Here is a 27,505-nt window from a genome sequence, read left to right on the forward strand (position 1 = left end):
ATGAGTCGCTGTTTAAGTTCAAAAACAAGTTGAGGACTAATAGAATGCAAAAGTTTGCTGCTGAGAAATAGAACTGGTTAATGCTGGGTGCATGATATATAATGGCCTGCCTTCACATACGAGTATTTAGCAATGTGATCAAATACCAATGCTATTTCATCCTACTTTAGAACCCGCATGGGAAAGATAACAAATAGGTTAAGCCCTGCTAGCAGTTCTTTCATGACCAGCCAGGGAAATTACACATATTACTGATGTCAACAAGGAGGAAGAAGCATAATCATGACCTTGTGTGTCACCAATAGAGCTGTCTAAGCCTTCATGCCAAGTTCTAATTCCTGATGTAAAATTTGGCATGTGCACATGACTGTTCCCTGTTGAAATAATTTCATTCACATTCTGTGAGTCAGCAAGATTCAAGGATAATATCCTATTCATAAAGACCCATTGTTGTAATGCCTCCTCTATTTTTATCTACGTTTCTCTCTTCTTGAAACCTATGGGGATCTTGCTGCTGATCTGCATTATAATTTGTGAAGTTTGGGAATTGTACACCTAGCAGCATGTTCAGTAATTCATTGCACAAAGGTTATATGGAACAACAATTGAGCATTGGGCTCGCCAAGCCCATGTAGGTGTGAAAATACAGATAAATGAAATCTACAAGTGGATGACAGACAAATGCTGTGAAATGCTATGCTCCATCAATTCTACAGAAATGTTAAATCGTGAAACACTTGCCAAAGCAGCCATTTATTTGTCCCCAAATGTGTAGATATATATCAAAACTTGACATGATGAATGGGCGGAGAGCATTCAAAGACACTTATGAAAACAATTGTCAAATTCTGCCCCTTGAAGTTCAGAGAAGTTAAGGAACCGACGTTTAGAACGCTTTGACAGACAGTACAACAGTGTCCAACTCATGGAAATAAATAAATCACAGTTAGACAATGCTCTTCATTATCTTAGGAAGTCCGAAAACACTTGACATTTGATGAAATTCGTTTGCAATGCAATCAGTGCAATTTATGCACAGCAAGGTCACATGATCATCAGTGCATTTAAAACTTCTTCAGATGTTGTATTAGTTTGAACTTCAATTCAGGGGTGGCATGGTGGTACAGTTGTGATGGTACTGTGCCTTTAAGAAATGTATTTATATCATGTTTCTTGGAAGGGGTATGTTTAAAATTCATCTCTGTTTACACAATGCCGATTTGTCTGCAGCAGACAGCTCACATGCTGAGAATGTGCACTAATAATTGATCTTAGCTAATGTGATGTTTATTTTAATCTGTATAAATGCATTATTGTTTATTTTGGTTTTTCCCCTGGGGTTTCAGAGTAGGATTTTGATTAGGTTGATTGACAGAAACAGAGTCATGTGAAGGGGAGGGGCTAAGCTTACAGGGAAAAGCAGGTTCTGACAGGAGCAAGAGGTGTCTCTGTCTGGCTCTCTTTCGAGGCTGTTGTTTGACTGTCAGAAGACAGGTGTCTCTCTGTCTCTCTCCAAAGACGTTCAAAGGCTCTAGGGCTGCTAACAAGTAAAAACATGTATGTAAGCTTGAGTTGTTTGCAAGCTGGTTTTGAAGAAGAGTTTGAGTCTATAAGAGGAATATTGCTTAAATTGGAAGTAATAGAGATCAGTTAGCAGTTCATAGTTGTAGCATGTCATGTTTGAATATTTCAATTGGTAAAAGTTAATCTAATTCATTCGTTTTAGCTAAACTGCATTGATAAATAAAGTTTGTTTTGATAAAATCTTCCCAGTGTGTCAATAGAATCATACCTGGACGAAACACCTTATCCTCATACTAATGCCAAAATAGAAAAGAATGTTGGGGGTCTCGTCGGGATTTGTAATATATTTTGAGGTTTCTGCTCTGATATCCTGACACAATGGTTTCCGATGCTCCCTCACAGTGCCAGGGATCCAGATATGATTCAGTGTGTGTTAGTGAAAGAATGAGTAGATAAATAGATGAATGGGTGTGTAAGTCAAAAAGATGAATGGATGCGTCAGTCAAAGTGTAAATTGGTGAGGTGGGTAAGTGGGGAGCTGGTACCTTGGGTGATGTGGGTCAATGGGTTGGCTGGTGAGTGGGTAGGTGAATGGGGTATGTGGGTGATGTTTGATTGGATAGGTGGGTGAAGTAGGTTGTTGTCAGCATTGCGGTGGGGTTTAGCCCAGTTGGCTTGAAGAAGTAGTGGGGTTGCCGGGGCATAATCATGTGGCCAGTTGGGTAGTTGGATTGTTACATACTAGTTGGGCAGTCAGAGGGATGGTTGGATCATGTCAGGGGGTACTAAGGTCAGGAAATGGGGGTAATAGGAATGGGGGATAGTCTTGTCAAATCGGGAGGGGGTGAATTTACCAGATCAAGTCGAGGCAATAGTCAGTTGGTGGGCTGTTATGCACGTCTTGTCGGCAGGGTAGTTTGTTTGTCAGGATAAGTCAGGTTGTTGATGTTTGACAGGTTTGGGGTTGGTGGTTGGGTCACATTGAAGCTGGATGCTTGTGGGTGGGGGTAGATGGGTTGGGTCAGGCTGGGGTGTTTGTGTAGTTGTGCATAGTCGGGATTGTGGAGGCAGTTGGCTTGGGGTGGGTTGGATAGTCGATTGAGTGGAAGTAGTCCTGAGGTGAGGGAAGTAGTCAAGTTGTCAGGGATTAATCAAATCTGAGGGTGCTTCAGTCGTTGGTGCTGAGGTCATGTGGCTAAAGGCCAATCCATTCAGATCAGGATGTGGAATTTATCTGGTTGGGGATAGTTGAGTCAGGTCAAGAGCGGAGTCAGTGTGGGTTGCGTGGTGTAGTCAGGTGGAGGAGGATGGTCCGATTGGCAGTGTGACATTCAGGTTGTCAGAGATATTTCATGGTCGGGTTGGCCTGGGATACATTTGGCTGTTTAGGGGGTAATCAGATGCTTGGGGGTGTTGTTGGATGATAGAGGGGAAGTAAGCTCATCAAGAAGTAGTTGGGTTGTAGGTAATCAGGGCGAGTCAGGAAGCAGTTGGGTGACTTATTGTGTAGTCAAGTTGGGTCAGAGGCATTTGGGTGTCTGTGGGGTAGCGGAGCATCAACAGAAATAGTTTGGTGGCCAGGAGTGTAGGTGTTCGGGGTCAATAGTTGGGAGATAGGGTGTAACCGGGTAGCCAGGGGTATAGAGTTGTGGTTATGTCATAAGGCCAGAGTCATGTACATACAAACATATGAACATATGAATCTGCAGCAGGAGTTGGCCATTCAACCTCTCGCAATAGTTCCACCATGTAATAAGACCACGGATGAGCTAATTATAGCCTCAGTGCCACTCTTCTTCCTGCCAGTAATAGAAGTGTGATTGCCTACCAAGAAATAGTTTGAAGTTTTCCCCCCGAATACAGATCCAACGAAAATAAAACACAATAAGGAAGAGTAAAAAAAAAGAAGGGAGGAAATGTTAAAGAAAGTACTATGATTTAATAACTGGTAACTCCAATGGTGGGCATAGAGATGTTCCAATATTTGAAATCATGGAATACTTATGAAGGGAGATTTCAAAGTTATCTGACCGGAAACAAGATACTGGATGAACTTAAAGCAGTTACATTCCTCAGCATTGTAGGGCGTAAAATGTTTACATTGCCACAGAATCTTGTTCACCTTGAGAAGCCGAGTGTGTAAAAGAATTACTGAGGAAGGTTCTCAAAATTAATATCTTACCTAATAGTTACTGAGAGATTCTGATTTCATTGATGGAGCCAAGAAGGGGGTGAAAATATGTTACAATTTCTTGCAATGCTGAGAAGGTTAACAAAGAACTCTGAGTTCGGCTTGACTATCGAAAACACTCTGAGAGTCAAATTTGTCTGTGGACTTTGAAATGATGCAACTCAAATATGATTGCTCACAAAAACATGCTGTTGAGATCATGGTGTCCATGTTATTGGCTGCAATAGGAGCTCCCCAACATGGAGCTGGAAGCAAAATACACAAGATGGAAATGGACAGGAAGAAATATTTTAAAATGCAAGCATGCCGTATATGTACTGAAGTGAGGCACTCTCCATATGCATGCTGGAATACAGAAAATAAATGTAGATATGTAAATGTGGCAAGAAAGGCCACCCAACTAAGGTGCATTACACATGTCATACTTCTCCAACCCTGAAGATGTGCAAACACAGGAACAAATCAATATCTAAAAAGGGGGTCTACAAGATTATCTGATGAGGACAAAAATTGTGAGATGATAACAGACTAGGAAAGATTTAAAAACTTAAGTTAGGTGTGCTGTCTATGACAGGGGATACCCAAATGTTCTGCATTTAGCTAAGGTTAAGTGGACAAGAAATAAATATGAAAATAGACACGGGAGCTGCTGCATCATTCATCCTAGAAAACATATACAATCAGAAGCTTAAACATTTACCACTAAGATCTTCAAACATAATCCTGTGGACGTAAACCAACGAGGTAGTTACACTGAAGGGATATATTCTGGTTCAAGTAAAGTCAAAACCTGTGCTGGTTAGGTGGATTGGCCAGAGTGTCCAAAAGATTTGTAAATTAGGGCGAGTAGCAGGGGTTAAATGGACAGGGGATAGGGTGGGCATAGCTGAGATGCTCTGTTGGAGAATCGGTTCAGGCCTGATGGGCTGAATGGCCCCCTTCTGCACTGTAGGGGTGCTCTGATTCTATGATTCTAATGTTCAGTCAGCAGAATTGGCTCTGCACTTAGTAAAGGGATATTATCCTGCACTCTTCGGAAGAATGTGGTGACACAAAATCAAGCAAAACTGGAGAGCGATTAACAAACTGGTTGACAGCAAGAACATGCTGCCAAACCTCTGGAGAAGTATAGCAAGGCTTTCAAGAATATCCTAGCATCCATGATGGGAGTGGGGGCAAGGCTCAAGGTAAAACCTGATAGTAACTCCAGATGGTTCGAGGCAAGAACTTATGCAATTAAACCGAAGTTAGAAGTAGAACTAGAAAAGTTAGTCAAGGATGGACTGATTGAAACTGGAGCGATGGGCGACTGGGCAACACCAGTCATCCCAGTTATTAAATCCCATGGTTCTGTACATGTCTCCGGGGACTTTAAGATGACAATAAATCCAATACTGTGTATTGGCCAGTGCCCCTTGTTACCATTTGAGGACCTAGTCACTGGATTGGCTGATTGCCAGCAGTTCAGCAAGTAGACTTGTCCCAAACATACTTCCAGATGAGGGTGGCAACTCAGTCCCAAGTACTGCTGATGATTGTTACCCACAAGGCACTATCCTGATATAAGCACCTTCCATTCGAAATGATATTGGCACTGGCCATATTCCAGAAATCAATGGATCAAATCTTATGTGGTCTCAATGGTGTCCAGTGTTAGTTGGATGACATTCTAATAACAGGCAAAGGTGAACAGGGACATTTACAAAACTTAGAGGAACCATTGGACCATCGAGAGAAGAAAAACTTCTGTGTGAAGAAAGAAAAAGGTGATTTTAAAAAATCATCCATTAGTTATCGAGGTCACGTAATGGACAAAGATGGTCTCTGCAAAGAACCTAAGAAAATGTCAGCGACCCCGGATGTGCCAAGACCACAAAATGTGTCACAGTTGCGATCATTATTAGGACTAATTAATTATTATGGGAAGTTCATCTCAAACCTTGCAATGCTACTAAAGCCACTTCAGACTTTATTGTGTGTTAACCAACAATGCAAAGGAGTTAAAGACGTGCTCAAGCAATCCGAGTCAACTTTAACCCAGAATTGAATATTTAACTACCATGTGATGCATTACTCCATGGGTTGGTTGCTGTTGTACCTCATATTATGGCAACTGAGGAGGAACAGCCATAAGTGTTCACATCGCTAATGTTATCAAGCACAAATAAAATGATGTACAACTTGAGTGAGAAGCACTCAGCATAATTGCTGGCATTAAACGATTTCATCAGTACCTGTATCACAGACAATTTACTTCATTGGCTGATCACAGGCTGTTGAGAACCTGTCCATACCAGGGAATTCCATCAATAGCTGCAAGTTGTCTACAATGATGTTATCAGAATGTAATTATGAAATCAAGTATCGGAGTTCAGAACGGCATGCCTAAGCAGGTGCTTTATTGAGATTGCCACTTCAACACAAAACTGAATCAGAAGACAGCCAGATCAACATATTATATTTCTGCCAGGTAGGTAATATCCCAATAACATTATCTCAGGCACAAGGCACATGAGTTGTCAATAATGGGTAAGGTCATCGACGTGGGTTTTGAGAAGAACATCACAAAGCAAACAAAATAGGAAACTCAATTTCTGACCTTATATAATGAGGGAACTTGAATTAACTTCCCAAAATGGAGTATTGCTATGAGGGATCAAAGTGGTCACCCCTCCATTGTTATGAAGCTGAATCCTGGAGCAGTGGTCATCCAGGAGTAATGCGGATGAAGGAACTCGCAAGGTGGCAAGGATTTGACTGTCAAATAGAATCAAAAGTGGGGCACTGCCAATCATGTGCTGGAATTCAGAAAACTCCACTTCTACAACCATTTCACCCATGGGATTGGTCAAAACGCCAGTGGAAGAGGATACATAGCTTCAGGGGATCCATTGAATGCAGCATTTGTCTTGTCTCAGTAGACACTCAGTCAAAATGGTCTGAAGTCAGGATGGTGAAACCCCTTATGATGGAAAGAACCTTAGAGGAGTTGGAGGAGTTGTACACAAGATTTGGACAAGCCAAACAATTAGTGATAAAGGGATGCACGTCACTTCCCAAGTATTTGTGAAATACTGCAAGAACAATGCTGCACAACAAATAAGGATGCCTCATATTGTCTGCCCATTAATGGATTACACAGTAAGAAGTTTAACAACACCAGGTTAAAGTCCAACAGGTTTATTTGGTAGCAACAGCCACACAAGCTTTCGGAGCTCTAAGCCCCTTCTTCAGGTGAGTGGGAATTCTGTTCACAAACAGAGCATATAAAGACACAAACTTAATTTACATGAATAATGGTTGGAATGCGAATACTTACAACTAATCAAGTCTTTAAGAAACAAAACAATGTGAGTGGAGAGAGCATCAAGACAGGCTAAAAAGATGTGTATTGTCTGCAGACAAGACAGCCAGTGAAACTCTGCAGGTCAAGGCAACTGTGGGGGTTACAAATAGTGTGACATGAACCCAATATCCCGGTTGAGGCCGTCCTCATGTGTGCGGAACTTGGCTATCAGTTTCTGCTCAGCGACTCTGCGCTGTCGTGTGTCGCGAAGGCCGCCTCGGAGAACGCTTACCCGAATATCAGAGGCCGAATGCCCGTGACCGCTGAAGTGCTCCCCAACAGGAAGAGAACAGTCTTGCCTGGTGATTGCCGCTCGACAATCACCAGGCAAGACTGTTCTCTTCCTGTTGGGGAGCACTTCAGCGGTCACGGGCATTCAGCCTCTGATATTCGGGTAAGCGTTCTCCGAGGCGGCCTTCGCGACACACGACAGCGCAGAGTCGCTGAGCAGAAACTGATAGCCCCAAGTTCCGCACACACGAGGACGGCCTCAACCGGGATATTGGGTTCATGTCACACTATTTGTAACCCCCACAGTTGCCTTGACCTGCAGCGTTTCACTGGCTGTCTTGTCTGGAGACAATACATATCTTTTTAGCCTGTCTTGATGCTCTCTCCACTCACATGGTTTTGTTTCTTAAAGACTTGATTAGTTGTAAGTATTTGCATTCCAACCATTATCCATGTAAATTGAGTTTGTGTCTTTATATGCTCTGTTTGCGAACAGAATTCCCACTCACCTGAAGAAGGGGCTTAGAGCTCCGAAAGCTTGTGTGGCTTTTGCTACCAAATAAACCTGTTGGACTTTAACCTAGTGTTGTTAAACTTCTTACTGTGTTTACCCCAGTCCAACGCCGGCATCTCCACATTATCACTAATGGATTGGCAGAGAGGCTGGTAGAGTTGTTGAAACATGCCATCAACACCGCAAAATTTGAAGGTTTGCTATCCAGGAGAGTAAACAACTTTCTCATGTCCTATTGGAACACAGTTCACACCACCACACAAAATTTACTGAAAATGTTGCTCCTGAGAAGGAAACTGAGAACTAAATTCGATCTGCTCACACTACCTGACACTACAACAATAGTCAAGCAACAAGTACAAGTTACCTCGCCATGAACAACATTGAAACTGAGAACTTTAAACAAGGAGAAAGAGTTTTAACGAGAAACTACACTATCATAGCAACCTTTCAGTGCATGAAGAGGCCATTTGGCCCATCGAGTCTGCACCGACCACAATCCCACCCAGGCCCTACCCCCATATCCCTACATATTTTACCAATTAATCCCTCTAATCTACGCATCTCAGGACATTAAGGGGCAATTTTAGCATGGCCAATCAGCCTAACCCGCACATCTTTGGACTGTGGGAGGAAACTGGAGAAAATCTACGCAGACACGAGGAGAATGTGCAAACTCCACACAGACAGTGGCCCAAGCCGGTAATCGAATCCAGGTCCCTGGAGTTGCGAGGCAGCAGTGCTAACCACTGTGCTACCGTGCCGCCCTAACCGCTTTAACTGAGAAGTGGGTGCCTGCAATCATTCTAACTAAGACAGACCCAATTTTGTATCAATTGCAACATAGTGACAAGAGAATATGGCGGAGACACACCGATCAGATTCTCACTTCAAAACGTGAATTAGTGGAGACAGCAACAGACACCCAAGTTTGTAAAATTCTAAACCAAGGATTCAAAGAATGGTAGCATTCCTAAACCAAAGAACCAATTTTGTATTTAATTCCAGTCGGACAACCAACATTTTTGATCCTGACAATGAAGCAACTTCACAAAATGAAATTCCTGATATTGTACCAGGGATGTCAAAGGTCAGACTGTGGAGCCTCATATCTTACGATAACTAAGTCCATTTCCACCAAAATGACTCTCTTATTAATTATGTGTAGATAATGTTCATAGAACTTTCATAGATTCCCTAAAATGCAGAAGGAGGCCATTCAGCCTATCAAGTCTGCACCGACTCTCTGTTAGAGTATCTTAACCAGGCCCTCTCCCCCTTAACTCAACTGGATAGGCACTTGGCCGCAATATCACCTTTCTTGGCGAAAGCATTTCGAATGGCATGCAGAGAACCTTTGGAAACGATTATGGATCTTGAGAAATTGCTTAACACGTCGATGTGAGGACGTAGCCACAATATGAATAAGTTGGCAAGTTGGTTGCTCTTGCTAACCCACCTAATCTGCACATCTTTAGGCATTAAGGGGCAATTTAGCACTGCCAATGCACCTAACCTCCACATCTTTGGACTGCTGGAATCGAACCTGGGTCCCTGGAGCTGTGAGGCAGCAGTGCTAACCACTGTGCCCACTAACTTATTACATACTTTTTAATGTACCTGATATGCATCGTGGGTAATCATTAATGTTTGTTGGCATACTATTGAAGTAAAGGGGGAGGTTATAAAGTAAAGTATCTCATCTCTGTCTAATTAGTCACATGACACGATTTTATGTCATCAGCCGCATTTGCGGGCTTTGATTTCTCTCCATGTTGGACTTCAATCGATCAGCACATTTGTTTGTTTAAGTATCCAACTACGGCATCTCAGAAATCCTATTTTCTTGATGTCACATTGGTCAGAAACAATTACACATACACAAAACTGAATAATGTATTTCTATGATTCTTGTACCAGGACAATCATATCCCTCTATACTTGAGTGTTCTGTAATCTCTCTCCAGTCAGAGTACACTGCTTTACCATTCTTTGCGCCAAATTGAACAATTCACATTTTCCTTATTATAATCTTCCCCCAATTTTTTGCCCACTCACTTATCGACATCAATTTGCAAATCAATTATGTCCTCTTCACAACTTACTTTCCTACCTATATTTGCCATCCTAAAATTTAGCAACTATACATTCAGTTTCTTCATCCATACCATTGATATTTGTGCATAGTTAAAGCAACAGCATTAATTCCCGACATGTCTACTCATGATATCTTTCCACCCCGAGAATGACCCATTTAGTTTTCATTTTCCATTTTCTCTGAGCTAACGAGTCCTCTATCCATGTTAATATGGCACCGTCCCTATACCAGGAGCTCTTACTTTCTGTACTAACCTTTGATGTGGCACGTTGTCAAATGCCTTTTGGAACTCTAAGTACAGCACATCCACTGAGTTGACTTTATCCATGTTGTTAATTATTTCCTCAAAGAATTCTAATAAAATAGTCAAACCATGATTTCCCTTGCACAAAACATTTTGACTCTGCCTGATGGCATTGAAATTTACTAAGTTTGTAGTTATAACCTCCAAAATAATAGATTACAGAATTTCCTTTAGACAGATGTTAAGCTAACTGGCTGTGATCTCCAGTTTTATATCTCCTTCCTTTCTTCTATAGAAAAATTTCTTCACTATTCCCCAATCTGATGGGACCTTTCCAGAGCCCATGGAATTTTGGAAAAAAAATAAAACCAATGCATCTACTATCTCAGCAACCATTTACTTTTTAGTTGAAATCGAGCAGTACCTGATAACTTGTTAGCTTTCACTTCTAATTTGTAACTCAGTACCCTTTCCTTTGTGATTCTAATTGTTTGAAGTCCTCCCCACTCCCACAAGTATCTACACTGGGCTTTAATCCACAAGATTCTGTCTCCAGAGGCAAAAGTGAGGAAAAGACGACTAAGTCTCATGACCTCATTATCATATTTAAATTATATTTCTGCTTGTTAAAGTTACCATATCATCATTCCATTAACCACCCAAAGTTGTATCAAAAACCAATCTGTGGTCGACCATCTTGCTATTGTAATAAAGTTAAAATGCTGTGGATTTTGGAAATTTGAAACACAAACAGAAAAGGCTAAATGAACTCTGACAGCATCTGTGAAGAGCAAAATAGAGTTAAGGTTTTCAGTCTGTACGACACTTCTTCAGCAATGATACAGGTAAATGATTACAACATCTCGGAAAGTGCCATGAGGTGGCATGGTGGCACAGTGGGACCTATGCTGCCTCACAGCGCCAGGGACCCAGGCTCAATTCCGGCCTCAATGACTATCTGTGTGGACTTTGCACATTCTCCCTGTGTTAGGGTGGGTTTCCTCCGGGTCTTCCAGTTTCCTCCCACAGTCCAAATATATGCAGGTTAGGTTAATTGGCTATGATAAATTGTCCCTTAATGTCAGGAGGATTAGAAGGGTAAATATGTGGGGTTATTGGAACAGGACAGGGCCCGGGTGGGATTGTTGTCGGTGCAGACTCGATGCGCCAAATGGCCTCCTTCTGCGCTGTAGATTCTATGATTCTATGGGATCATTCAAATGCAGCCAAAACAGAATGTGTGACCTAAATCTGATCTGGATCAGAAGAACACTTATGCAACTTTTAAAAATAGACTAAATATATGGTATCTTGGATAAAGACATAAGCCACATTGTTTGCAATAAAACAGAACAAACCAGGTGCTCCGGTTTCCTCCCACAGTCCAAAGATGTACGGGTTAGGTTGATTGGCCATGCTAAAATTGCCCCTTAGTGTCCTGAGATGCATAGGTTAGTTTGATTAGTGGGTAGGATATGGGGGTAGGGTCTGGGTGGGATTGTGGTCGGTGCAGACTCGATGGGCAGGATGGCTCTTTCTGCACTGTCGGGTTTCTATGATTTCTATGATTAACCTTAAAATAATAATTGAATAAACAGAGAACAGTGTTATATTTAATGAAAATCTGGCTCTCATGAGACAGATGGCTTGATACTAAAGGAGAAGGCAAATTGGCAGAGGAAGCGATTCACCAAGGCCATTAGCTCGATGCGATCCAAGCCACATAAACATATTACAGTCTGGTAAGATGCTGATCCTCCCATGGCTGTCGTTGGTACAAGGAAATTGGAACATACACAATACCCTCCATTACTTTGTAGTTGCAATTCCTTCACATTCGTTAAATTATATGGCAAAAATGAAATGTTTAAGATGATCTCATTAAATTCAATAGTCTGCTGATTCTGCTACCACTTTTCAGGTGCATGTTTTTTTAAAATTTGAAATCACTTTGATTTTGCATTCTTCCCTGACAACTGTTCCAGGTGAAACCAGATTTTCTGGACCCTTGCCATCCTGATGAACTGAGCATTTAGCCCTGGATATTTCCAACACAAATGCTGACGACTGCCAACTTTATAATATTGGACTTTCCTTCACTTGCCTCATCTCATTCACTGCTTTGAGGTGTTCAGTCATGCTATTTTTATCTTGTGTGTTTTCAGAACTGTGAGAACCACAGCTGATATGATTTTCTCAGAATCATAGCATCATAGAATCCCTGCAGTGCAGAAGGTTCGACCCATGGTGCCTGCACCAAAAACAATCCCACCCAAGCCCGATCTCCATAAATCCAAGTACTGGGGCTATTTACCCCTAACACTAAGGGGCAATTTAGCACGACCAATCCACTTAACACACACATCTTTGTACAGTGGGAGGAAACCGGAGCACCTGGAGGAAACCCATGCAGACACAGGGAGAATGTGTAAACTCCACAAAAAGAGTCTCTCAAGGCTGGAATTGAACCAAGGTCCCTCGCACTGTGAGGCAGCAGTGCTAACCACTGTGCCACCGTGCAGCTGCAAGGAAAACGTCACAAACAGAAGAAGACCATTATACGTTGCCTTGATCGATCACACCAAGACATTTAACCATGTGAGCAGAGGTGGTCTATTTAAGCTGCTGGAGATTTTTTGTTTTGTCCTGAGAAGCTGCTCAATATTTTTTACTCTTTCCACTTCAACATGATGGGCAAAGCCAGCTATGAACGCTATGAGATCCCAAGTGAGTTCAAACATCGTTTTGGCACTGATACAATTTGACAGATTCTCATCTTTGCTGCTCTCAGATGCCTTCAGTTCATCTACAGAAGGTGTTTGCTTAAATACCAGAACTGACAGAAAGCTGTTCACCTGGAATACAATAAAGGAGTAGGCAAGTACCTCACTGTGCAGTGCCACACTAGCACTCCATAATAAGGGACACCTTCAATGGCAGATGGAAAATTTCTCTCATGCTTGTAAAAAGTCTTTTCACAATCTGTAGCATGAATGCATATGCTATGGTGCAGGACATTGCCATGTAACCGCCTGTCCGCAATCAAAACGTGATGCTGGAGGTTGATGATACTTTCACATATCTAGACTCTACTGTGCAATCAACACACACAATGTAAATGCTACAGCTGTTATGTCCAAACTGAGTAAACGAGTTTGGGAAACAGCAACCTGACTGAGAAAAGCATGCTGCCAGTCAATTAAGCCTGAGTCCTCAATGCATTCTTTACAGGAGTGATATCTGAACAACATATGCTATGCAGACGAAAACGTCGAACACTTTTCACTCCTGCTGTTTTATTCCATAACATTATATAAGATAAAGAAGCAGAATTAGACCATTTGGCACATCAAGTCTGCTCCTTAGTATTTCGTAGTAGGACAAGGTCAGCAATTCAGAGGTCCTGGAGTAAGTTAAGAGCATCAGCATACACTCATTGCTGATCCAACAATATCAGCATGGGCTCAGCCACATTCATCATTTGAATAATGCCCTGGATCCAAAGATGTTCTGTACAGTGAACTAGCTACTGGTTGATGACCTGCTGGACGTCGATACCTCTGCTACATTGATGCCTGCAAATGTGAGATAAAGATGGGAGATATTGACATGGGAACTGGGAGATATTTGCTTATGGTTGTGACCTTTGGACTGTTTGGAAGGGAAGTGAAAGACATAAGCAGAAATTAAGAGTTGAGTTAGTTGAAAAATCAGAGGTTGGCAGATCCTGTGATTCCTTGTTCCACCGTTTCCACTGCAACAAATGTGGCAGAGACATGGGAATACAGGAAAATCAGACTCAAAAGCAGATATAGACCATTCAGCCCTTCGATTCTGCTTCACCATTCAATATGTTCATACCTGATCTGGTTGTGGCCTAAACTCAACTTGCCGCCTGCTCCCCATTATCCTTGACTGCACTGTCTATCAAAAATCTGATAAGTTGCCCTGAATAAATTTAATGACCAGCTTCCACTGTTTCCTGGGAAAGAAAATGCTGACGACTATATGAGAGCAACAAAAATCTCATAATATCTGTCTTAAATGATTGAGCTCTTATGCATAAACTGTGTCCCTTGGCTCTCCCACAAGTAGAAACACCCTCACAGTATCTACCCATTAGAAACATTCTCACAGTATCCACACTCTCAAATCCCCTCAGGATCTTATATGTTTCATGAAGGTCCCTCCTCAAAGAACAAAGAAAATTACAGAACGGGAACAGGATCTTCGGCCCTCCAAGCTTGCACCGACCATGCTGCCCGACTGAACTAAAAGCCCTTAGCCTTCCAGGGACCATGTCCCTCTATTCCCATCCTGTTCATGTATTTGTCCAGACACCCCTTAAAACTCATTATTGTATCTGCTTCCACCACCTCCCCCGGTAGCGAGTTCCAGGCACTCACCACCCTCTGTGTAAAAAATGTGCCTCGTGCATCTCCTTTAAACCTTGCCCGTCGCACCTTAAACCTATGCCCCCTAGTAATTGACTCTTCCACCCTGGGAAAAAGCTTCTGACTATCCACTCTGTCCATGACCCTCTTAATCCTGTAGACTTGTATCAGGTCGCCCTTCAACCTCCGTCATTCCAGTGATAACAACCCAAGTTTCTCCAACCTCTCCTCATAGCTAATGCCCTCCATACCGGGCAGCATCCTGTTAAATCTTTTCTGTACCTTCTCCAGTCTCCACACCCTTCTGGTAGTGTGGTGACCAGAATTGAATACTATATTCCAAGTGTGGCCGAGCAAAGGTTCTATAAAGCTGCAACATGACTTGCCAATCTTTAAACTCAATGCCCCAGCCGATGAAGGCAAGCATGCCATATGCCTTCTTGACTACCTTCTCCACCTCCGTTGCCACTTTCAGTGACCTGTGTACCTGTACATCCATATCCCTCTGCCAATCAATACTCTTATGGGTTCTGCCATTTACTATATACTTCCTATCTTTATTAGACCTTCCAAAATGCATTACCTCACATTTGTCCGGATTAAACTCCATCTGCCATCTCTCCGCCCTCCTTATTCTCCTAAATTCCAATGGTTATAGACTTGTTCAACATTTCTTCATAAAATAAACCCCTGATCACATGAATGAGTCGAGTGAATCTTTTCTGCATTTTTCCGAAACAAACTTTCAATTTTCAAATAAGGAGACTAAAACAGTATACAGTACTCCAGATGTAGTCTCATTAATACCATGTACAAGTGCAGTATAGCACCCCTGCATTTATATTCCATCACTTTTACAATAAATTAATGTCATCTCAGAAGTGGGCTCCTGAGCCACAGCAGATAATGTTTAACACAGAGTTGCTAACAATGGCATGCAATGGCATGCCATGAAGTGCAAGAATGTGACGATAAATATTTTAACATATGCAGGAAGGTGAATCTCTTGGCTGGTCTCACATCTTCCAGGCTCCATAATCGAGTGCTCTAGAAGTTTTATTTTTATTTTTAACAAAATAACAGAGCTGCTAAGAACCTGGCAATACATTTTCTTCGTCCAACATAGGGTGGCATGGTGGCACAGTGGTTAGCACTGCTGCCTCACAACACCAGGGACCTGGGTTCGGTTCCCGGCTTGGGTCACTGTCTGTGTGGAGTTTGCACATTCTCCCCATGGGTTCCCTCCGGGTACTCTGGTTTCCTTCCACAGTCCAAAATATGTGCTGGTTAGGTGCATTGGCCATGCTAAATTCTCCCTCACTGTACCCCAATCGGCGCCGGAGTGTGGCGACTAGGGGATTTTCACAGTAACTTCATTGTAGTGTTATTGTAAGCATACTTGTGACTAATAAATAAACTTTACTTTTCATTTTATTTAGTCAGACACAAGTTAGAACATCTCAATTAGGATGAAGTGTCAATTCCCAGAAGTAAGTTATCACATTTGACAGGTATGTTATCGATCATTTCGTGTAGTTGGATGATTATAGGTTCACTTTGTTTTATATTGTTTCACTTACCTTACTGACAATATTAAAGTTTTGATTCATCTGCTGATTGCACCCTGAGAAACATAGGTCAGCGCCCTTTGTATCATTTCTCCGTGTTGCAGAACTGAACGGCGTGAGAACAACACAGTTCCTGTTCTCTGCTTCAGTTGTTGAGCGAACCTTGTAGCAGTATGTTTCAGAGAGGGACCCGGTCCCACGAACTTCCATAAAATTTGCGGTTGATTGAACTTTGGGACCTATCCGAGGGTTTGCATTAGACTGCTTCACTATATTGTTTGTAACCTCACGTCTAAAGCAACAAGTATTCAGAGAACAATCGCCATCGAGATCATTGGTATTGTGGCACATGGTTGTAACGAGAACAATTATTATAAACAGAAGGATGATAGAGACTGTTCCCAGTGATATTATTATATACATTGCCAAACTTGAAGAATGTTCAATATTTTGGGACAAATTACGAATGCCTGACATAATTTCAGCAGTTATCTCCATCAATGACACCGTGGCTGTGACAGTAGCAGAGAGGGAAGGATGCCCATTGTCCTGCACCAAAATTACAAGCACTTGTGTAGTTGAATCTCTCTCTTTAAAGAGTCGTATTGTTCTGATTTCTCCTGAGTTACGTGTTACAGTGAAAAGAGTTCGATCAGTAGCTTGGATCAATTGGTAAATCAGTCTGGCATTCTGCCCAGAATCCGCATCAACTGCAGTCACCTTTGTCACCAGATAGCCTGGATGCGCAGATCGAGGTATCACAACGTGTGTTCCGTTTTTTGCCAGAGAAGATGTTATTACAGGAGGGTTGTCATTTTGGTCGAGGATTACTACATTCACGACAACATCACTGCTGAGGAGCGGGATTCCTGCATCCTGAGCTTGAACATGGATTTGAAAGTTCTTAAATTGCTCATAATCAAAGGAACGTTGTGAAAATATTGCACCATTTTCTGAATTAATAGATACAAAAGACATGACGGACGTACCTTCAATCTGACTCGGCCTAATGGAGTAAGAAATGACCGAGTTTTGACCGAGGTCAGAATCAAAAGCAGTCACAGAGCAGATAGCTGTACCCGGTGTGTTGTTTTCTGATACGTAGGCTGTGTATGAAGACTTCGTGAAGCGTGGTGCATTGTCATTAATGTCTGAGATCTCCAGTGGGATGATTTTGTTGGCAAAGAGAGGAGGCGATCCAGCGTCCGAACACGTGACGTTAAGTGTGTACTGGGAAACAGTTTCCCTGTCCAATAAAGCATTAGTGACCAACATGTAAGAATTCTTGAAAGACGATTTCAATTGGAATGGGAGGCTATTAGGAATGAAACAGCTAATTTTACCGTTTACTCCAGATTCGGTATCCGTTACACTTATTAGAGCTACCATAGTCCCGACCGGAGCATTTTCAGTAATGGAGCTGGATAATGACATCAACGTCATCTCAGGTTCGACGTCATTCACGTCCACAATCTCCACTACAACTTTGCAATAGACAGGTACAGAAGTAGCACCCTGGTCCCTAGCTTGCACATTGATTTCGTAGACGCTGGCTTCTTCGTAATCCAGTGCTCCTTTAACTATGATTTCTCCGGTATACGGTTCTACACTAAACAGCTCACGGACTCTGTCTGGAGTGTAACTGCTGAAAGAGTAGATAATATCCGCATTCGTGCCTTCATCCAAATCAGTGACACTGAGGTTGATAACTACTGTTTTTTCGACTACATTTTCAATCAGCTTCACCCAATAAATGTCCTGATCAAATATAGGCACATTGTCATTGACATCGAGGACCGTGATTATAATTTGGGCACTGCCAGATCGCTCTGGGATCGCGCCATCTAAGGCACTGAGAAGTAAGGTATGGATGGCTTGTTCTTCTCTGTCCAAGAATTTATCAAGCAACAAAGACACACTTTTAGTTCCATCACTGCTGTTTTGAACGTCCAATGTGAAATGGTCATTCGGACTGAGGATATAAGTGTGAACAGAATTTGTACCCACGTCCGGATCATGCGCGCTCTGAAGTGGAAAGCGTGTACCCGGTGGAGTTGACTCAAGAATCTCCAAACGTAGCTCATCCTGCGAAAAGCTAGGGGAGTTGTCATTGATATCTTGTATTTCAACCTCAGCACGGTACAGTTGTAATGGGTTTTCCGTAACAATCTCGAGATTTTGTAAACATGGCAGAATTTGACCGCAGAGCTGCTCCCTGTCAATGTTGTCATTAACAAACAAAACACCATCCTGTAAATTGACTTCGAAATACCTTTTCTTTGCAGCTGACATAATGCGAAACCTACGGCTGGACAGTTCTCTCACATCTAATCCAACATCCTTAGCAATGTTTCCAACAAAGGCGCCGTTTTCCAGTTCTTCTGGAATCGTATAATGAATCTGGGCAGACACAAAATCCCAGGCATAAAGCAAGATAATGAAAAGCACCGTTTGCATTATCTGTGAGAAGACGGCCTTTCATTCGCACTGTGATGTAAATATTAATAAAATATAGATATCGCTCAGAGCTGCCTGTCTTAATGCGAAGTCCAAAGGCAAAGGATTGATAAATAACATGCCCTCCTAAGGTAGAGCGACTGGAAGTGAAGAAGATCAAAGATGGCTGAGATGTAACCGCAATATGCTTCCTGCTTTCCTTTCTCTTTCTTCTTCACCGTTGTGTGCGGTGCTGCGGGACGTCTGATGGATTTCTCATCATTTTTCAATTCCTCATTGGTAGACAGCGACACAACGAGTCTTATCTAACAATTACACATAGCACTTCTTAAAAGTCATGTCGTCTCTCAGCGTAAAGATTTCTTCGCACGTTGAATCTGTAATAATCTTGTCACAATTAACTGAAACAATGTCAGCAGTTTTGGAGAGCTCAAGTTATCTGCCAACGAAGTTAATGTAATTTTAGTTGCATGCCAACAGCTCTTTTGCTATTTTTTTGCCGAACATTTTGTCTAATTTATTTTCCTTTAGGAGATTAAAATAAACTTTGCCGAAAACCAAAATATTCCGTGCATAACGTATGCTGGCAGCAATGTGGCTGCCTAAGTGAAAACCCAAAATACTTACTGGAGTGATTGTACTTTGTAAACCCGACCAGTAACGCTATTGTGTTAGAACATTGATAGTACTGACATTCCTTGTCAAATTGATACAGGAATCAAATTTGAACAAGATCTCACGTTGGTTAAGGAACTTAATCGTGCTATTACACTGAGAACGCAGAACTATTCTCCTTGATATGATTTTCCTTGAACGCAGCTCACAAGTGCACTCTTAAAAAATCTTTAACTCCATCAGGCTGTACTTTTTGTTTTTCTAATTCTTTTTGCAAATCATATGGAGGAATATATTTCTACCAGTAAATACTCTTTACCATGCAACAATTGGCTACCCCCTTCAAACTGGCCCTCAAAAAGAAAGTTAAGTTGAAATCTTCCATAGAAAATGTGTGATTCTTCCTCAGCGTACGTTGCACACTATTTTCACTGGCATCAACTACGTTATCTACGTTTCCAAGTAAACAGCTTCAAGAAAGAGACATGAAACCAACTCATCACACAAACTCCGGAATAACGGGTCAAATTTTGCCACGCTACCCTTCTGCAACCATGTTCCTCTTCCCACACGAATCACCCTTAAAACCTCAGTGGATGCACATCGAATATGGAACAAGATAAAATCATCCGTTATACAACTAAGTGCTCTTGGGCGCAATTTTGTCAGTTTGACTGAGAGGGGCGGAAGGGATTTCACGGAAGTTCGCGTCAGTTCAACTGACACTTTCCCGCTGGCTGACCTGGAGGCGTGTCACAACTGGCAGTGGCTGGGTGTAGCTTACGGCCGGCTGGTTGGAAAGGGTGGGGGATACAGGGGTGCGGTGAGGAAGTCGGTGGGGTACATGGCGTTGGCAAACGGCTTCCTCCAACTACTGTCACTGCTTCCCTCTCACCTCACCGGATCCGCGGCCATCAACAGACCACAGCTATGACGGCTGTTGACCTCTGGAGGAGCTTCTCTTCCACACGGGCGACTCCAGAGCTGTGGCAATTGTATTTCCTAAATAAATCTTAGCCTTTTCATTGGACTCCTGGAGATGGAGGAGCTCCACTTCCCCACCGAGACAATGCCTGAGCACATCTCTGATCGAATTTGCAGTCTCGGGGACCTGCCTGTAATTCCTAATTGGACAACGAGTCCGGAGGTGGGTTTTTCATTGGCCGCCTCAGGGAAGATTTCCGGGCCATTGTGCCCAATAGTTACTGCAGAGTCAGTACCCAGTAATGAGGCAACCCTCGACTATGCCGCAAAGTGCACAAGGTTCCGTCTGGTAAGAATAAAGAAAGTGACATATAAAAAACAATGAGCAAAAATGATCTAATCTGTTCTACTGATGCTGTTTGAGGAGTACATATTAACCACGTCAATAAGTAGAAATCCCCTGTTCTCCTCCGAATAGTCCCATGGAATCATGCTAACACTACCGATTCTGGCAACCACTGTAAATTATAAAGACTCATCAGTTATTTGTTTTTGATTCATTGAAGGGATGAGGGCATCGGTGGCTAGAGCAGCAACTGTTACCCATCTATAATTCACCCTTGAGAATAGGGGCGGCATGGTGGCAGAGTGGTTGGCACTGCTGCCTCACAGCGCCAGAGAGCCAGTTTAATTCCGGCCTCGGGTCACAGTCTCTGTGGAGTTTGCACGTTCTCCCGGTGTCTGCGTGGATTTTCTCCGGATGCTCCAGTTTCCTCCTGCAGTCCAAAGGTGTGTGGGTAAGGTTGATTGGCCATGCCAAATTGACTCTAGCGTCAGGGGAATTAGCAGGGTAAATATGTGAGGTGAGGGGAATAATGCCTGGGTGGGGTTGTGGTCGGTGCAGACTCGATGGGCTGAATGGCCTCCTTCTGCACTGTAGGAAATCTATGTGGTGCCGAGCTGCCATCTTGAATCATGATGTGGTGATGCCAACGTTTGACTGGGTTGGGCACAGTTAAAAGTTTCACAACTCCAGGTTAAAGTCCAACCAATCTATTTGGAATCACGAGCTTTCGCAGCACTGCTCCTTTATCAGGTGACTCACCTGATGGAGGAGCCGCACTCTGAAAGTTCGTGATCCCAAAAAAACCTGTTGAACTTTAACCCGGTGTTGTGAGACTTCTTACTGTTTCAAACATGTTCTTTATCCACCTCGCCATCATTTCAGCCCATGCATGACGGTTTAAAACCTGTCTGGCATTCACATTAGTTTCTAGTTTTATATTTTCTGTATCACAATTACTGGCTTATTTTCAACTCCAGTAGCCGCCTCTGCTTCTAACTCAGTCCACTGAAACCTTCATCCGTGATTTTGTCATATTTTAAATGAGCTCTCTATGCCTCCTTGGCCCTGAAACCTAAACTTAAACCGATCCACAATGCGATAGCCCATATCCAATTTTGCACTAGCTCCCAATTACCCATTCCACACAATCTGAGCTATGTTAGTATCTGGTGACGAATATTTCACAATTAAAACCTCATTCTAATGTCTTCACCCATTGTTATCTTTTACACCTCTTTCAAACTCTTCAGTCTTTTGAAACTGCACTATTGCTGCCAAAATCTCACTGAATAGATGAAAAGGTACAGAGGGTAATTCTTGTTACTGGCCAAAGGGATATCAGGATTACAATTGGGGAGATAATTGAGATCCCAAACATGTTGTCACTAAAATTATATTTCGTTTTCCCAGATGTAGATAAGGCATCAATTTAGTTAGATAATAATTTACAAGATTGAAGAAGGTACACGTGACACTCTGTCTGAGCTGAGAGAAATGTTTGGAAATATGTTTAATCGTGTTGGAAGGAGTAAAGTAACAGTTTGCTCCATCTCTGATGGAAAAAGAGAAGTCACAACAGGAAAGTTAACTGAATCTAATGCTAGCGCTGGAAGAATGAACTGCTGGTATGAGGCTTCATAAAAGGCAAGTGAGGTAAGAGCAAAACATACTTCTACTATCTGAATGGCTGTAAATTGGGAGAGGGGAGTGTGCAGCGGGACGTGGGTGTCCATGTGCACCAGCCACTGAAGGTAAGCATGCAGGTGCAGCAGGTGGTAAAGAAGGTAAATTGCATGTTGGCCTTCATTGCGAGAGGTTTCGAGTGCAGGAGCAGGGATGTGTTGTCACAATTATACAGGGCCTTGGTGAAGCCACACCTAGAGTATTGTGTGCAGTTTGTGTCTCCTTTTCAAAGGAAGGATGCTCTTGCTCTCTCGAGAGTGCAGTGAATGTTTACGAGGCTGATTCTGGGGATGGCATGATTGATGTATGAGGAAAGATTGATTAGGTTAAGATTGTTTTCATAGGAGTTCAAACGAATGAGGGGGGATCTTATAGCGACTGATAAAATTCTAACAGGATTAGACAGGGTTGATACAGGGAGGATATTCCCGATGGTGGGCGAGTCCAGAACCAGTTGTTACAGTCTGAGGATTCAGGGCCATTTAGGACGGAGGCGAGGAGACGTTTCTTCACTCAAAGAATGATGAGCCTGTGGAATTCATTGCAACAGGAAGTAGTTGATGCCAAAACATTGAATGTATTCAAGAGGCGGTTGGATATAGCAATTGGGACGAATGGGGTCAAGGGTTATGGGGAAAAAGCAGGATTAGCCTATTGAGCTGGATAATCAGCCATGATCGTAATGAATGGCAGAAAGGGCCAAATGGCCTCCTCCTGCTCCTATATTATATATTTCTATGTTTCTGTTATATTTCCCTTGTAGCTGTTGGAAATGGAGGAAGGCCATAGTGAAACTATTTAGTTACCAGTGCAAATTGCAGTGTCAGAGATGTAGACACTTATTATCGACTACATTTTCCCCCCTCAGTACAATAAATGTAAATGAATAATTGTAAAAGTTTGACTTTTAATGCATACCTTTCCTTCTAAATGTTTGGTTAATCCATGTCATTTTCGTCTGATATCCCCTAGCATTTTCACTCGTAAAAATGAATGTGCAGCCCTCCTCTCCTTCTCTGGAAGAAAGGATGAGAAACTTTGCAACAATCTGGAAATGACTTTGAAGTTCTCGAGTAAAATTTTCCAGCAACGTATGGCATATTATTTAGTCCAGTTTTATCTCTCCTGTCTGTGTTGTCTGATCACGCAGATTATGTAAAAGTATAGTATCACATTAACAAACATACAATCACTGCTGTTGCTCCCATTATGACCTTCCAACATATTGTTGGCATGTTGAAATTCCAATTACATCTACAGAATATAACCATGGTAGGCAACTACCATGGGTAGTTTCATAGTACACAAGGTACTATGAAACTGAACGTAGTCAAACGCATTTCCAGAATATATATTTTGCTGCTGAGTGGTCCAGCTGACGAGGAACTTAATTACAAGATATATCTGGCGATTGAAATCTATGAATATATAAAGTGGTTGATTAATTTATTAGTCTTAATTGTATATCACGAGTTTTACTTTAGAGTATACTAGGAAATTGCCTTCGTTCTAGCTCAGCATTAATTAATATCTGGGGTTTCCACAAGATAACGATTGAATTTGATGATCGTTAACATGAGGGGGTTGGACACCCTGAGTAGGCAGTAGCTGTTTCCCTTGGTAAAGAGGTCAACCACGAGGGGGCAAAGCTTTAGGGTAAGGGGCAGGAGATTCTGAGGTCATTTGAGAAAACATTTCTTCACTCAGATGGTGGTGGGAATCTGCAATGCACTACCTGGGAAGGGAGGGGAGGCCGGAAATCTTACAACCGTTAAAAGGTATTAAGATGAGCACTTGAAATGTCAACATTCAAGGATATGGGACAATTGTTGGAAAGTGGAATTAGTGCGATATTTTGTGGCAGTTATTGCATGTGCAGGCTCGATGGGTCAAGGGCATTTTCTGCGTTGTATGACTCAATGACTACAACAAAATGTTAGATATTGGAAAAAAGAAACAGATTAGAGTACTAATTATCCACAGTAAAGCCTAATATTTGACGTTGCACTGATTCCTTATGAAATGAAGCAACGTCAGTGGATTGCTTTTTGGCAAAAATTATGTTGGTTAACGTGCAACGTAGTAAGAAACGATATATTGAGGGTTTTGATAGAATCAAACTGGGACAAAAATAGAAAATGCTGGAAATCCAAAACAGCTGGATCAGCACCTGAACTTTAGGTTATCTGTTTCTTCCAGGTGCTGGTCCACAAGCTGTAATCTTCCAATATATTTTTCTTTACTGAGACGTGTGATACTCACTTCACCAGAAAAATACGGCCAGTTGTTCGTTAAGCTTTCAGATTGTTCTGACACGCATGTTCTGTTATTCTTCCTCGAAGACCCAGAAGTTGTTGGACTGACTGGAGCGAAATACATCAATTCCATTTTGGTTGCCTCTGGTGCTGATCGAATCTTGTAATGGTATGGCTCTGAAAGAGACCCGTTTCCTCGAACCTCAAGGACGTTCGTAATTAACGTGGAGTCTGGTACAACCTGAAGGTTGACATGCGAATTCTGCACTCTCGCTTTGGCCTCTAATTCTCTGGCACAGCAACAATTGGTAAGAAGACAATTCCCAGTACGGCCAGATTGTCCTTCGCTTGGGCAAATGACAATAACAAGGACAATTATTATAATAAGAAGTAAGAAAGATATTATTCCCAAGGAAATGATTATGTAAAATGCCAAATCGGAAGATTGCTGCACATCTTGGTGAGGATCCTGAACCTCTGACCGAATTTGATCGTTCTGTTCAATTATAGTGAGTGCAATCGTCGTACTGGCGGAGAGAGGCGGGTGTCCATTGTCCTTTACCTGGATGACTAGTCTTTGTGTGACGCCGTCACTATCCTTAAATCGGCGAATGCTTCTAATTTCACCTGAGGTTGGTGAAACTCTAAATAGTCCTGGGTCGGTGGCTTGCAGGATTTGATAAGAGAGTCGTGCATTCTGTCCAGAATCAGCATCAGAAGCAATTACCTTCATTACCAAAAATCCTGGATCTGCAGATCGAGGTACAGTCGTCTTATTGGGATTCACTGAGCTAGGTGTAGTAATGACAGGATAGTTGTCATTCTGATCGAGAATAATCACATTTACAGTGATGTTCCCGGTAAGCAATGGCAAGCCCACATCTTGAGCTTGAACTCGGATCTTAAAGCTTTTAATCTTCTCGTAATCAAAGGAGCGCTGCGAATAGACGATGCCGTTTTCGGAGTTGATTGAAACATATGAAGACACTGGAGCTCCCTGAACATCACTTTCCAGAATTCTGTAGGAAATCTGGGAATTTTGTTCAGTGTCTGGGTCGAAAGCGGTTACTGATCCAATGGAATTTCCAGGTGAGTTGTTCTCGGCCACATACACAGTGTGTGAAGACTGTATAAAGCTGGGTCCGTTGTCATTTACATCTGAAATCTGTACTATCATTGTTTTGTTTGTTGATAGTGGAGGACTTCCCTTGTCTTTACATGTCACAGTCACTGCGTATTCCTGGGCACGTTCCCGATCCAGCATGCCATTTATGGTCAGTCTGTATGAATTCCTAAAGGAGGGCTTCAGCTCAAATGAGACATGTGAGGATATCTGACAATCTGTACGGCCGTTATTGTGTGCGTCCCGATCTGTAATACTGACAATTGCTATCAAGGTCCCTGTTGGAGCATCTTCGCTGATTGTACTGGAAACTGGTTTTACAATCAATTCCGGCGCATTGTCATTAACATCCTTAATGTCCACCCGAACAGTACAGTGTGCGGATAGTGATGGTGTCCCCTTGTCCTTAGCTTCCACGTGAAATTCATAAAGATGTATTTCTTCAAAATCCAATTTTCCCTTTACGCTGATTTCACCGGAATTGGCATCAATTCTAAATACTTCCGGTATTTTTTCCTCGCTGTAACTACTTAAAGAATAAACAATGTCCCCATTGGGCCCGTCATCCAAATCAGTCGCGTTCAGTTTTACCACTAAAGTGCCGAGTGGAACATCTTCCCTTAAACTAGCAACGTACAAGGGCTGTAGGAAAACTGGCGCATTGTCATTATTATCGAGGATAATGATGGTTACCTCAGCAATTCCTGACCGCTCGGGTATTCCGCCATCAACAGCAGTGAGCAACAACCGTTGTGACGATTCTTTTTCGCGGTCAAGAGGTTTCTCCAACACCAGTTTAGGGATTTTCCATTTTCCAAGAGTCTGCACATCTAAGACGAAGTGTTCATTTGGAGCGAGTTGGTAAATTTGGACAGAATTGCTTCCAGCATCAGGATCCTGTGCGGCCTCCAGAATAAACCGGGTTCCAGGTGTGGCCGACTCCGCAATTTCCAAACGGATTTCTCTGTTGGAGAAACTGGGGGAGTTATCGTTTATATCCACAATCTCGACCTCGATATTGTACTGTTCCACAGGATCATCAATCTCGAGTTCCAAAGGCAGGAAACAGGTAAGACTCTGTCCGCAGAGTGTTTCCCTGTCTATTCTTTTATTCACAAATAAAATTCCATTCTGGAGGTTTACATCAAAATATTGCAATAGTGATTTGGGAACGAACCTGAATCTGCGAGTTGAAAGCTCATCTGAATTTAATGCCAGGTCTTTGGCGATTGTTCCTACCAAAGCACCGTACTCCAATTCTTCTGGAATGGAGTAACGAATCTGCCCCGAAACCAGGCTCCAGGCACATAACAGCAAAATGGACGCCGTGTTTCTCATCAAAAAACCCTCTGTACTTGTTATATCCTTTGCGGGGATGTGATTTGCGGTCCTCATTGTTTCTTGTGTCCGGTATTATCAGTTATTCCGTCGCAAGAAAGTCAGATCATGCAGCAGATACGTTGACAAGCAAGGAGACCTTCAGACCTTCTCAGGAGATAGCTCGGTATATTCACTTGAACGGCAATAACCTGCCTGCTTTCATCCCTCAGTGTTGGGGGCTGGGTGGTGGATCTCCAGCTAAATTTATTTCCCTTATTGGTAGACAGCGACACAAAGAGTCTTTGCCTATAACTACACTGAGGTCATATTAAAGCTAGGCATCAGGTAATTTGTGAAAGTCTCAGCTTTCTGATTTTCACAGTACTTCACTGCAGTGTTAATGTAAGCCTACTTGTGACATTAATAAATAAACGTAATTGAATAAATTTAGGAGAGCACATTGCAGAAAAATCACGTATTCATGATATGATTCATTTTCCTGTTTACAAGTAAATTGCATTTGCAGTATACATTATTAAGACAATACAGCATATTAGTGTGGCCACAGAAAAGGCCTTGTCCGTGCTTTGTGTCATTTTATTTTTAAGCCAAACAATCGTACTGTGTGGAAATGCTGTAAATACTCTGCTGATTTGGCAGCATCTGCAAAGT

At 42.3% G+C, this 27,505-nt stretch overlaps 2 protein-coding genes and 1 pseudogene across 2 annotated transcripts in view; all 3 read right to left on the reverse strand.

Moving 5' to 3' along the window:
- The window catches only part of LOC144505631 (protocadherin gamma-A6-like), a 260,158-nt gene that overhangs the window by 216,547 nt on the left and 16,106 nt on the right, over positions 1-27,505 (reverse strand). The window lies entirely within an intron of this gene.
- On the reverse strand, positions 12,725-18,567 carry LOC144505568 (protocadherin beta-8-like). The gene is made up of 2 exons (XM_078231690.1): positions 16,123-18,567; positions 12,725-13,003 (listed from the first exon to the last, which is right to left on the reverse strand). The coding sequence occupies exons 1-2, from the start codon at positions 18,565-18,567 to the stop codon at positions 12,725-12,727; spliced, it is 2,724 nt and encodes a 907-aa protein (XP_078087816.1).
- LOC144505569 (protocadherin alpha-C2 pseudogene) lies at positions 24,299-26,851 on the reverse strand (annotated as a pseudogene).

Source organism: Mustelus asterias, chromosome 16, assembly GCF_964213995.1.
Source record: "Mustelus asterias chromosome 16, sMusAst1.hap1.1, whole genome shotgun sequence".
Lineage (NCBI taxonomy): Eukaryota > Metazoa > Chordata > Chondrichthyes > Carcharhiniformes > Triakidae > Mustelus > Mustelus asterias.

What these genes read in the sequence shown, in the direction of transcription:
- LOC144505568 (XM_078231690.1), bottom strand. Translation starts at nt 18,567, where the DNA reads ATGCAAACGGTGCTTTTCATTATCTTGCTTTATGCCTGGGATTTTGTG. An exon ending in ACTTTAATATTGTCAGTAAG is followed by an intron (nt 13,004 to 16,122) that starts GTAAGTGAAACA and finishes ATTGTATTCCAG; the next exon opens with GTGAACAGCTTTCTGTCAGT.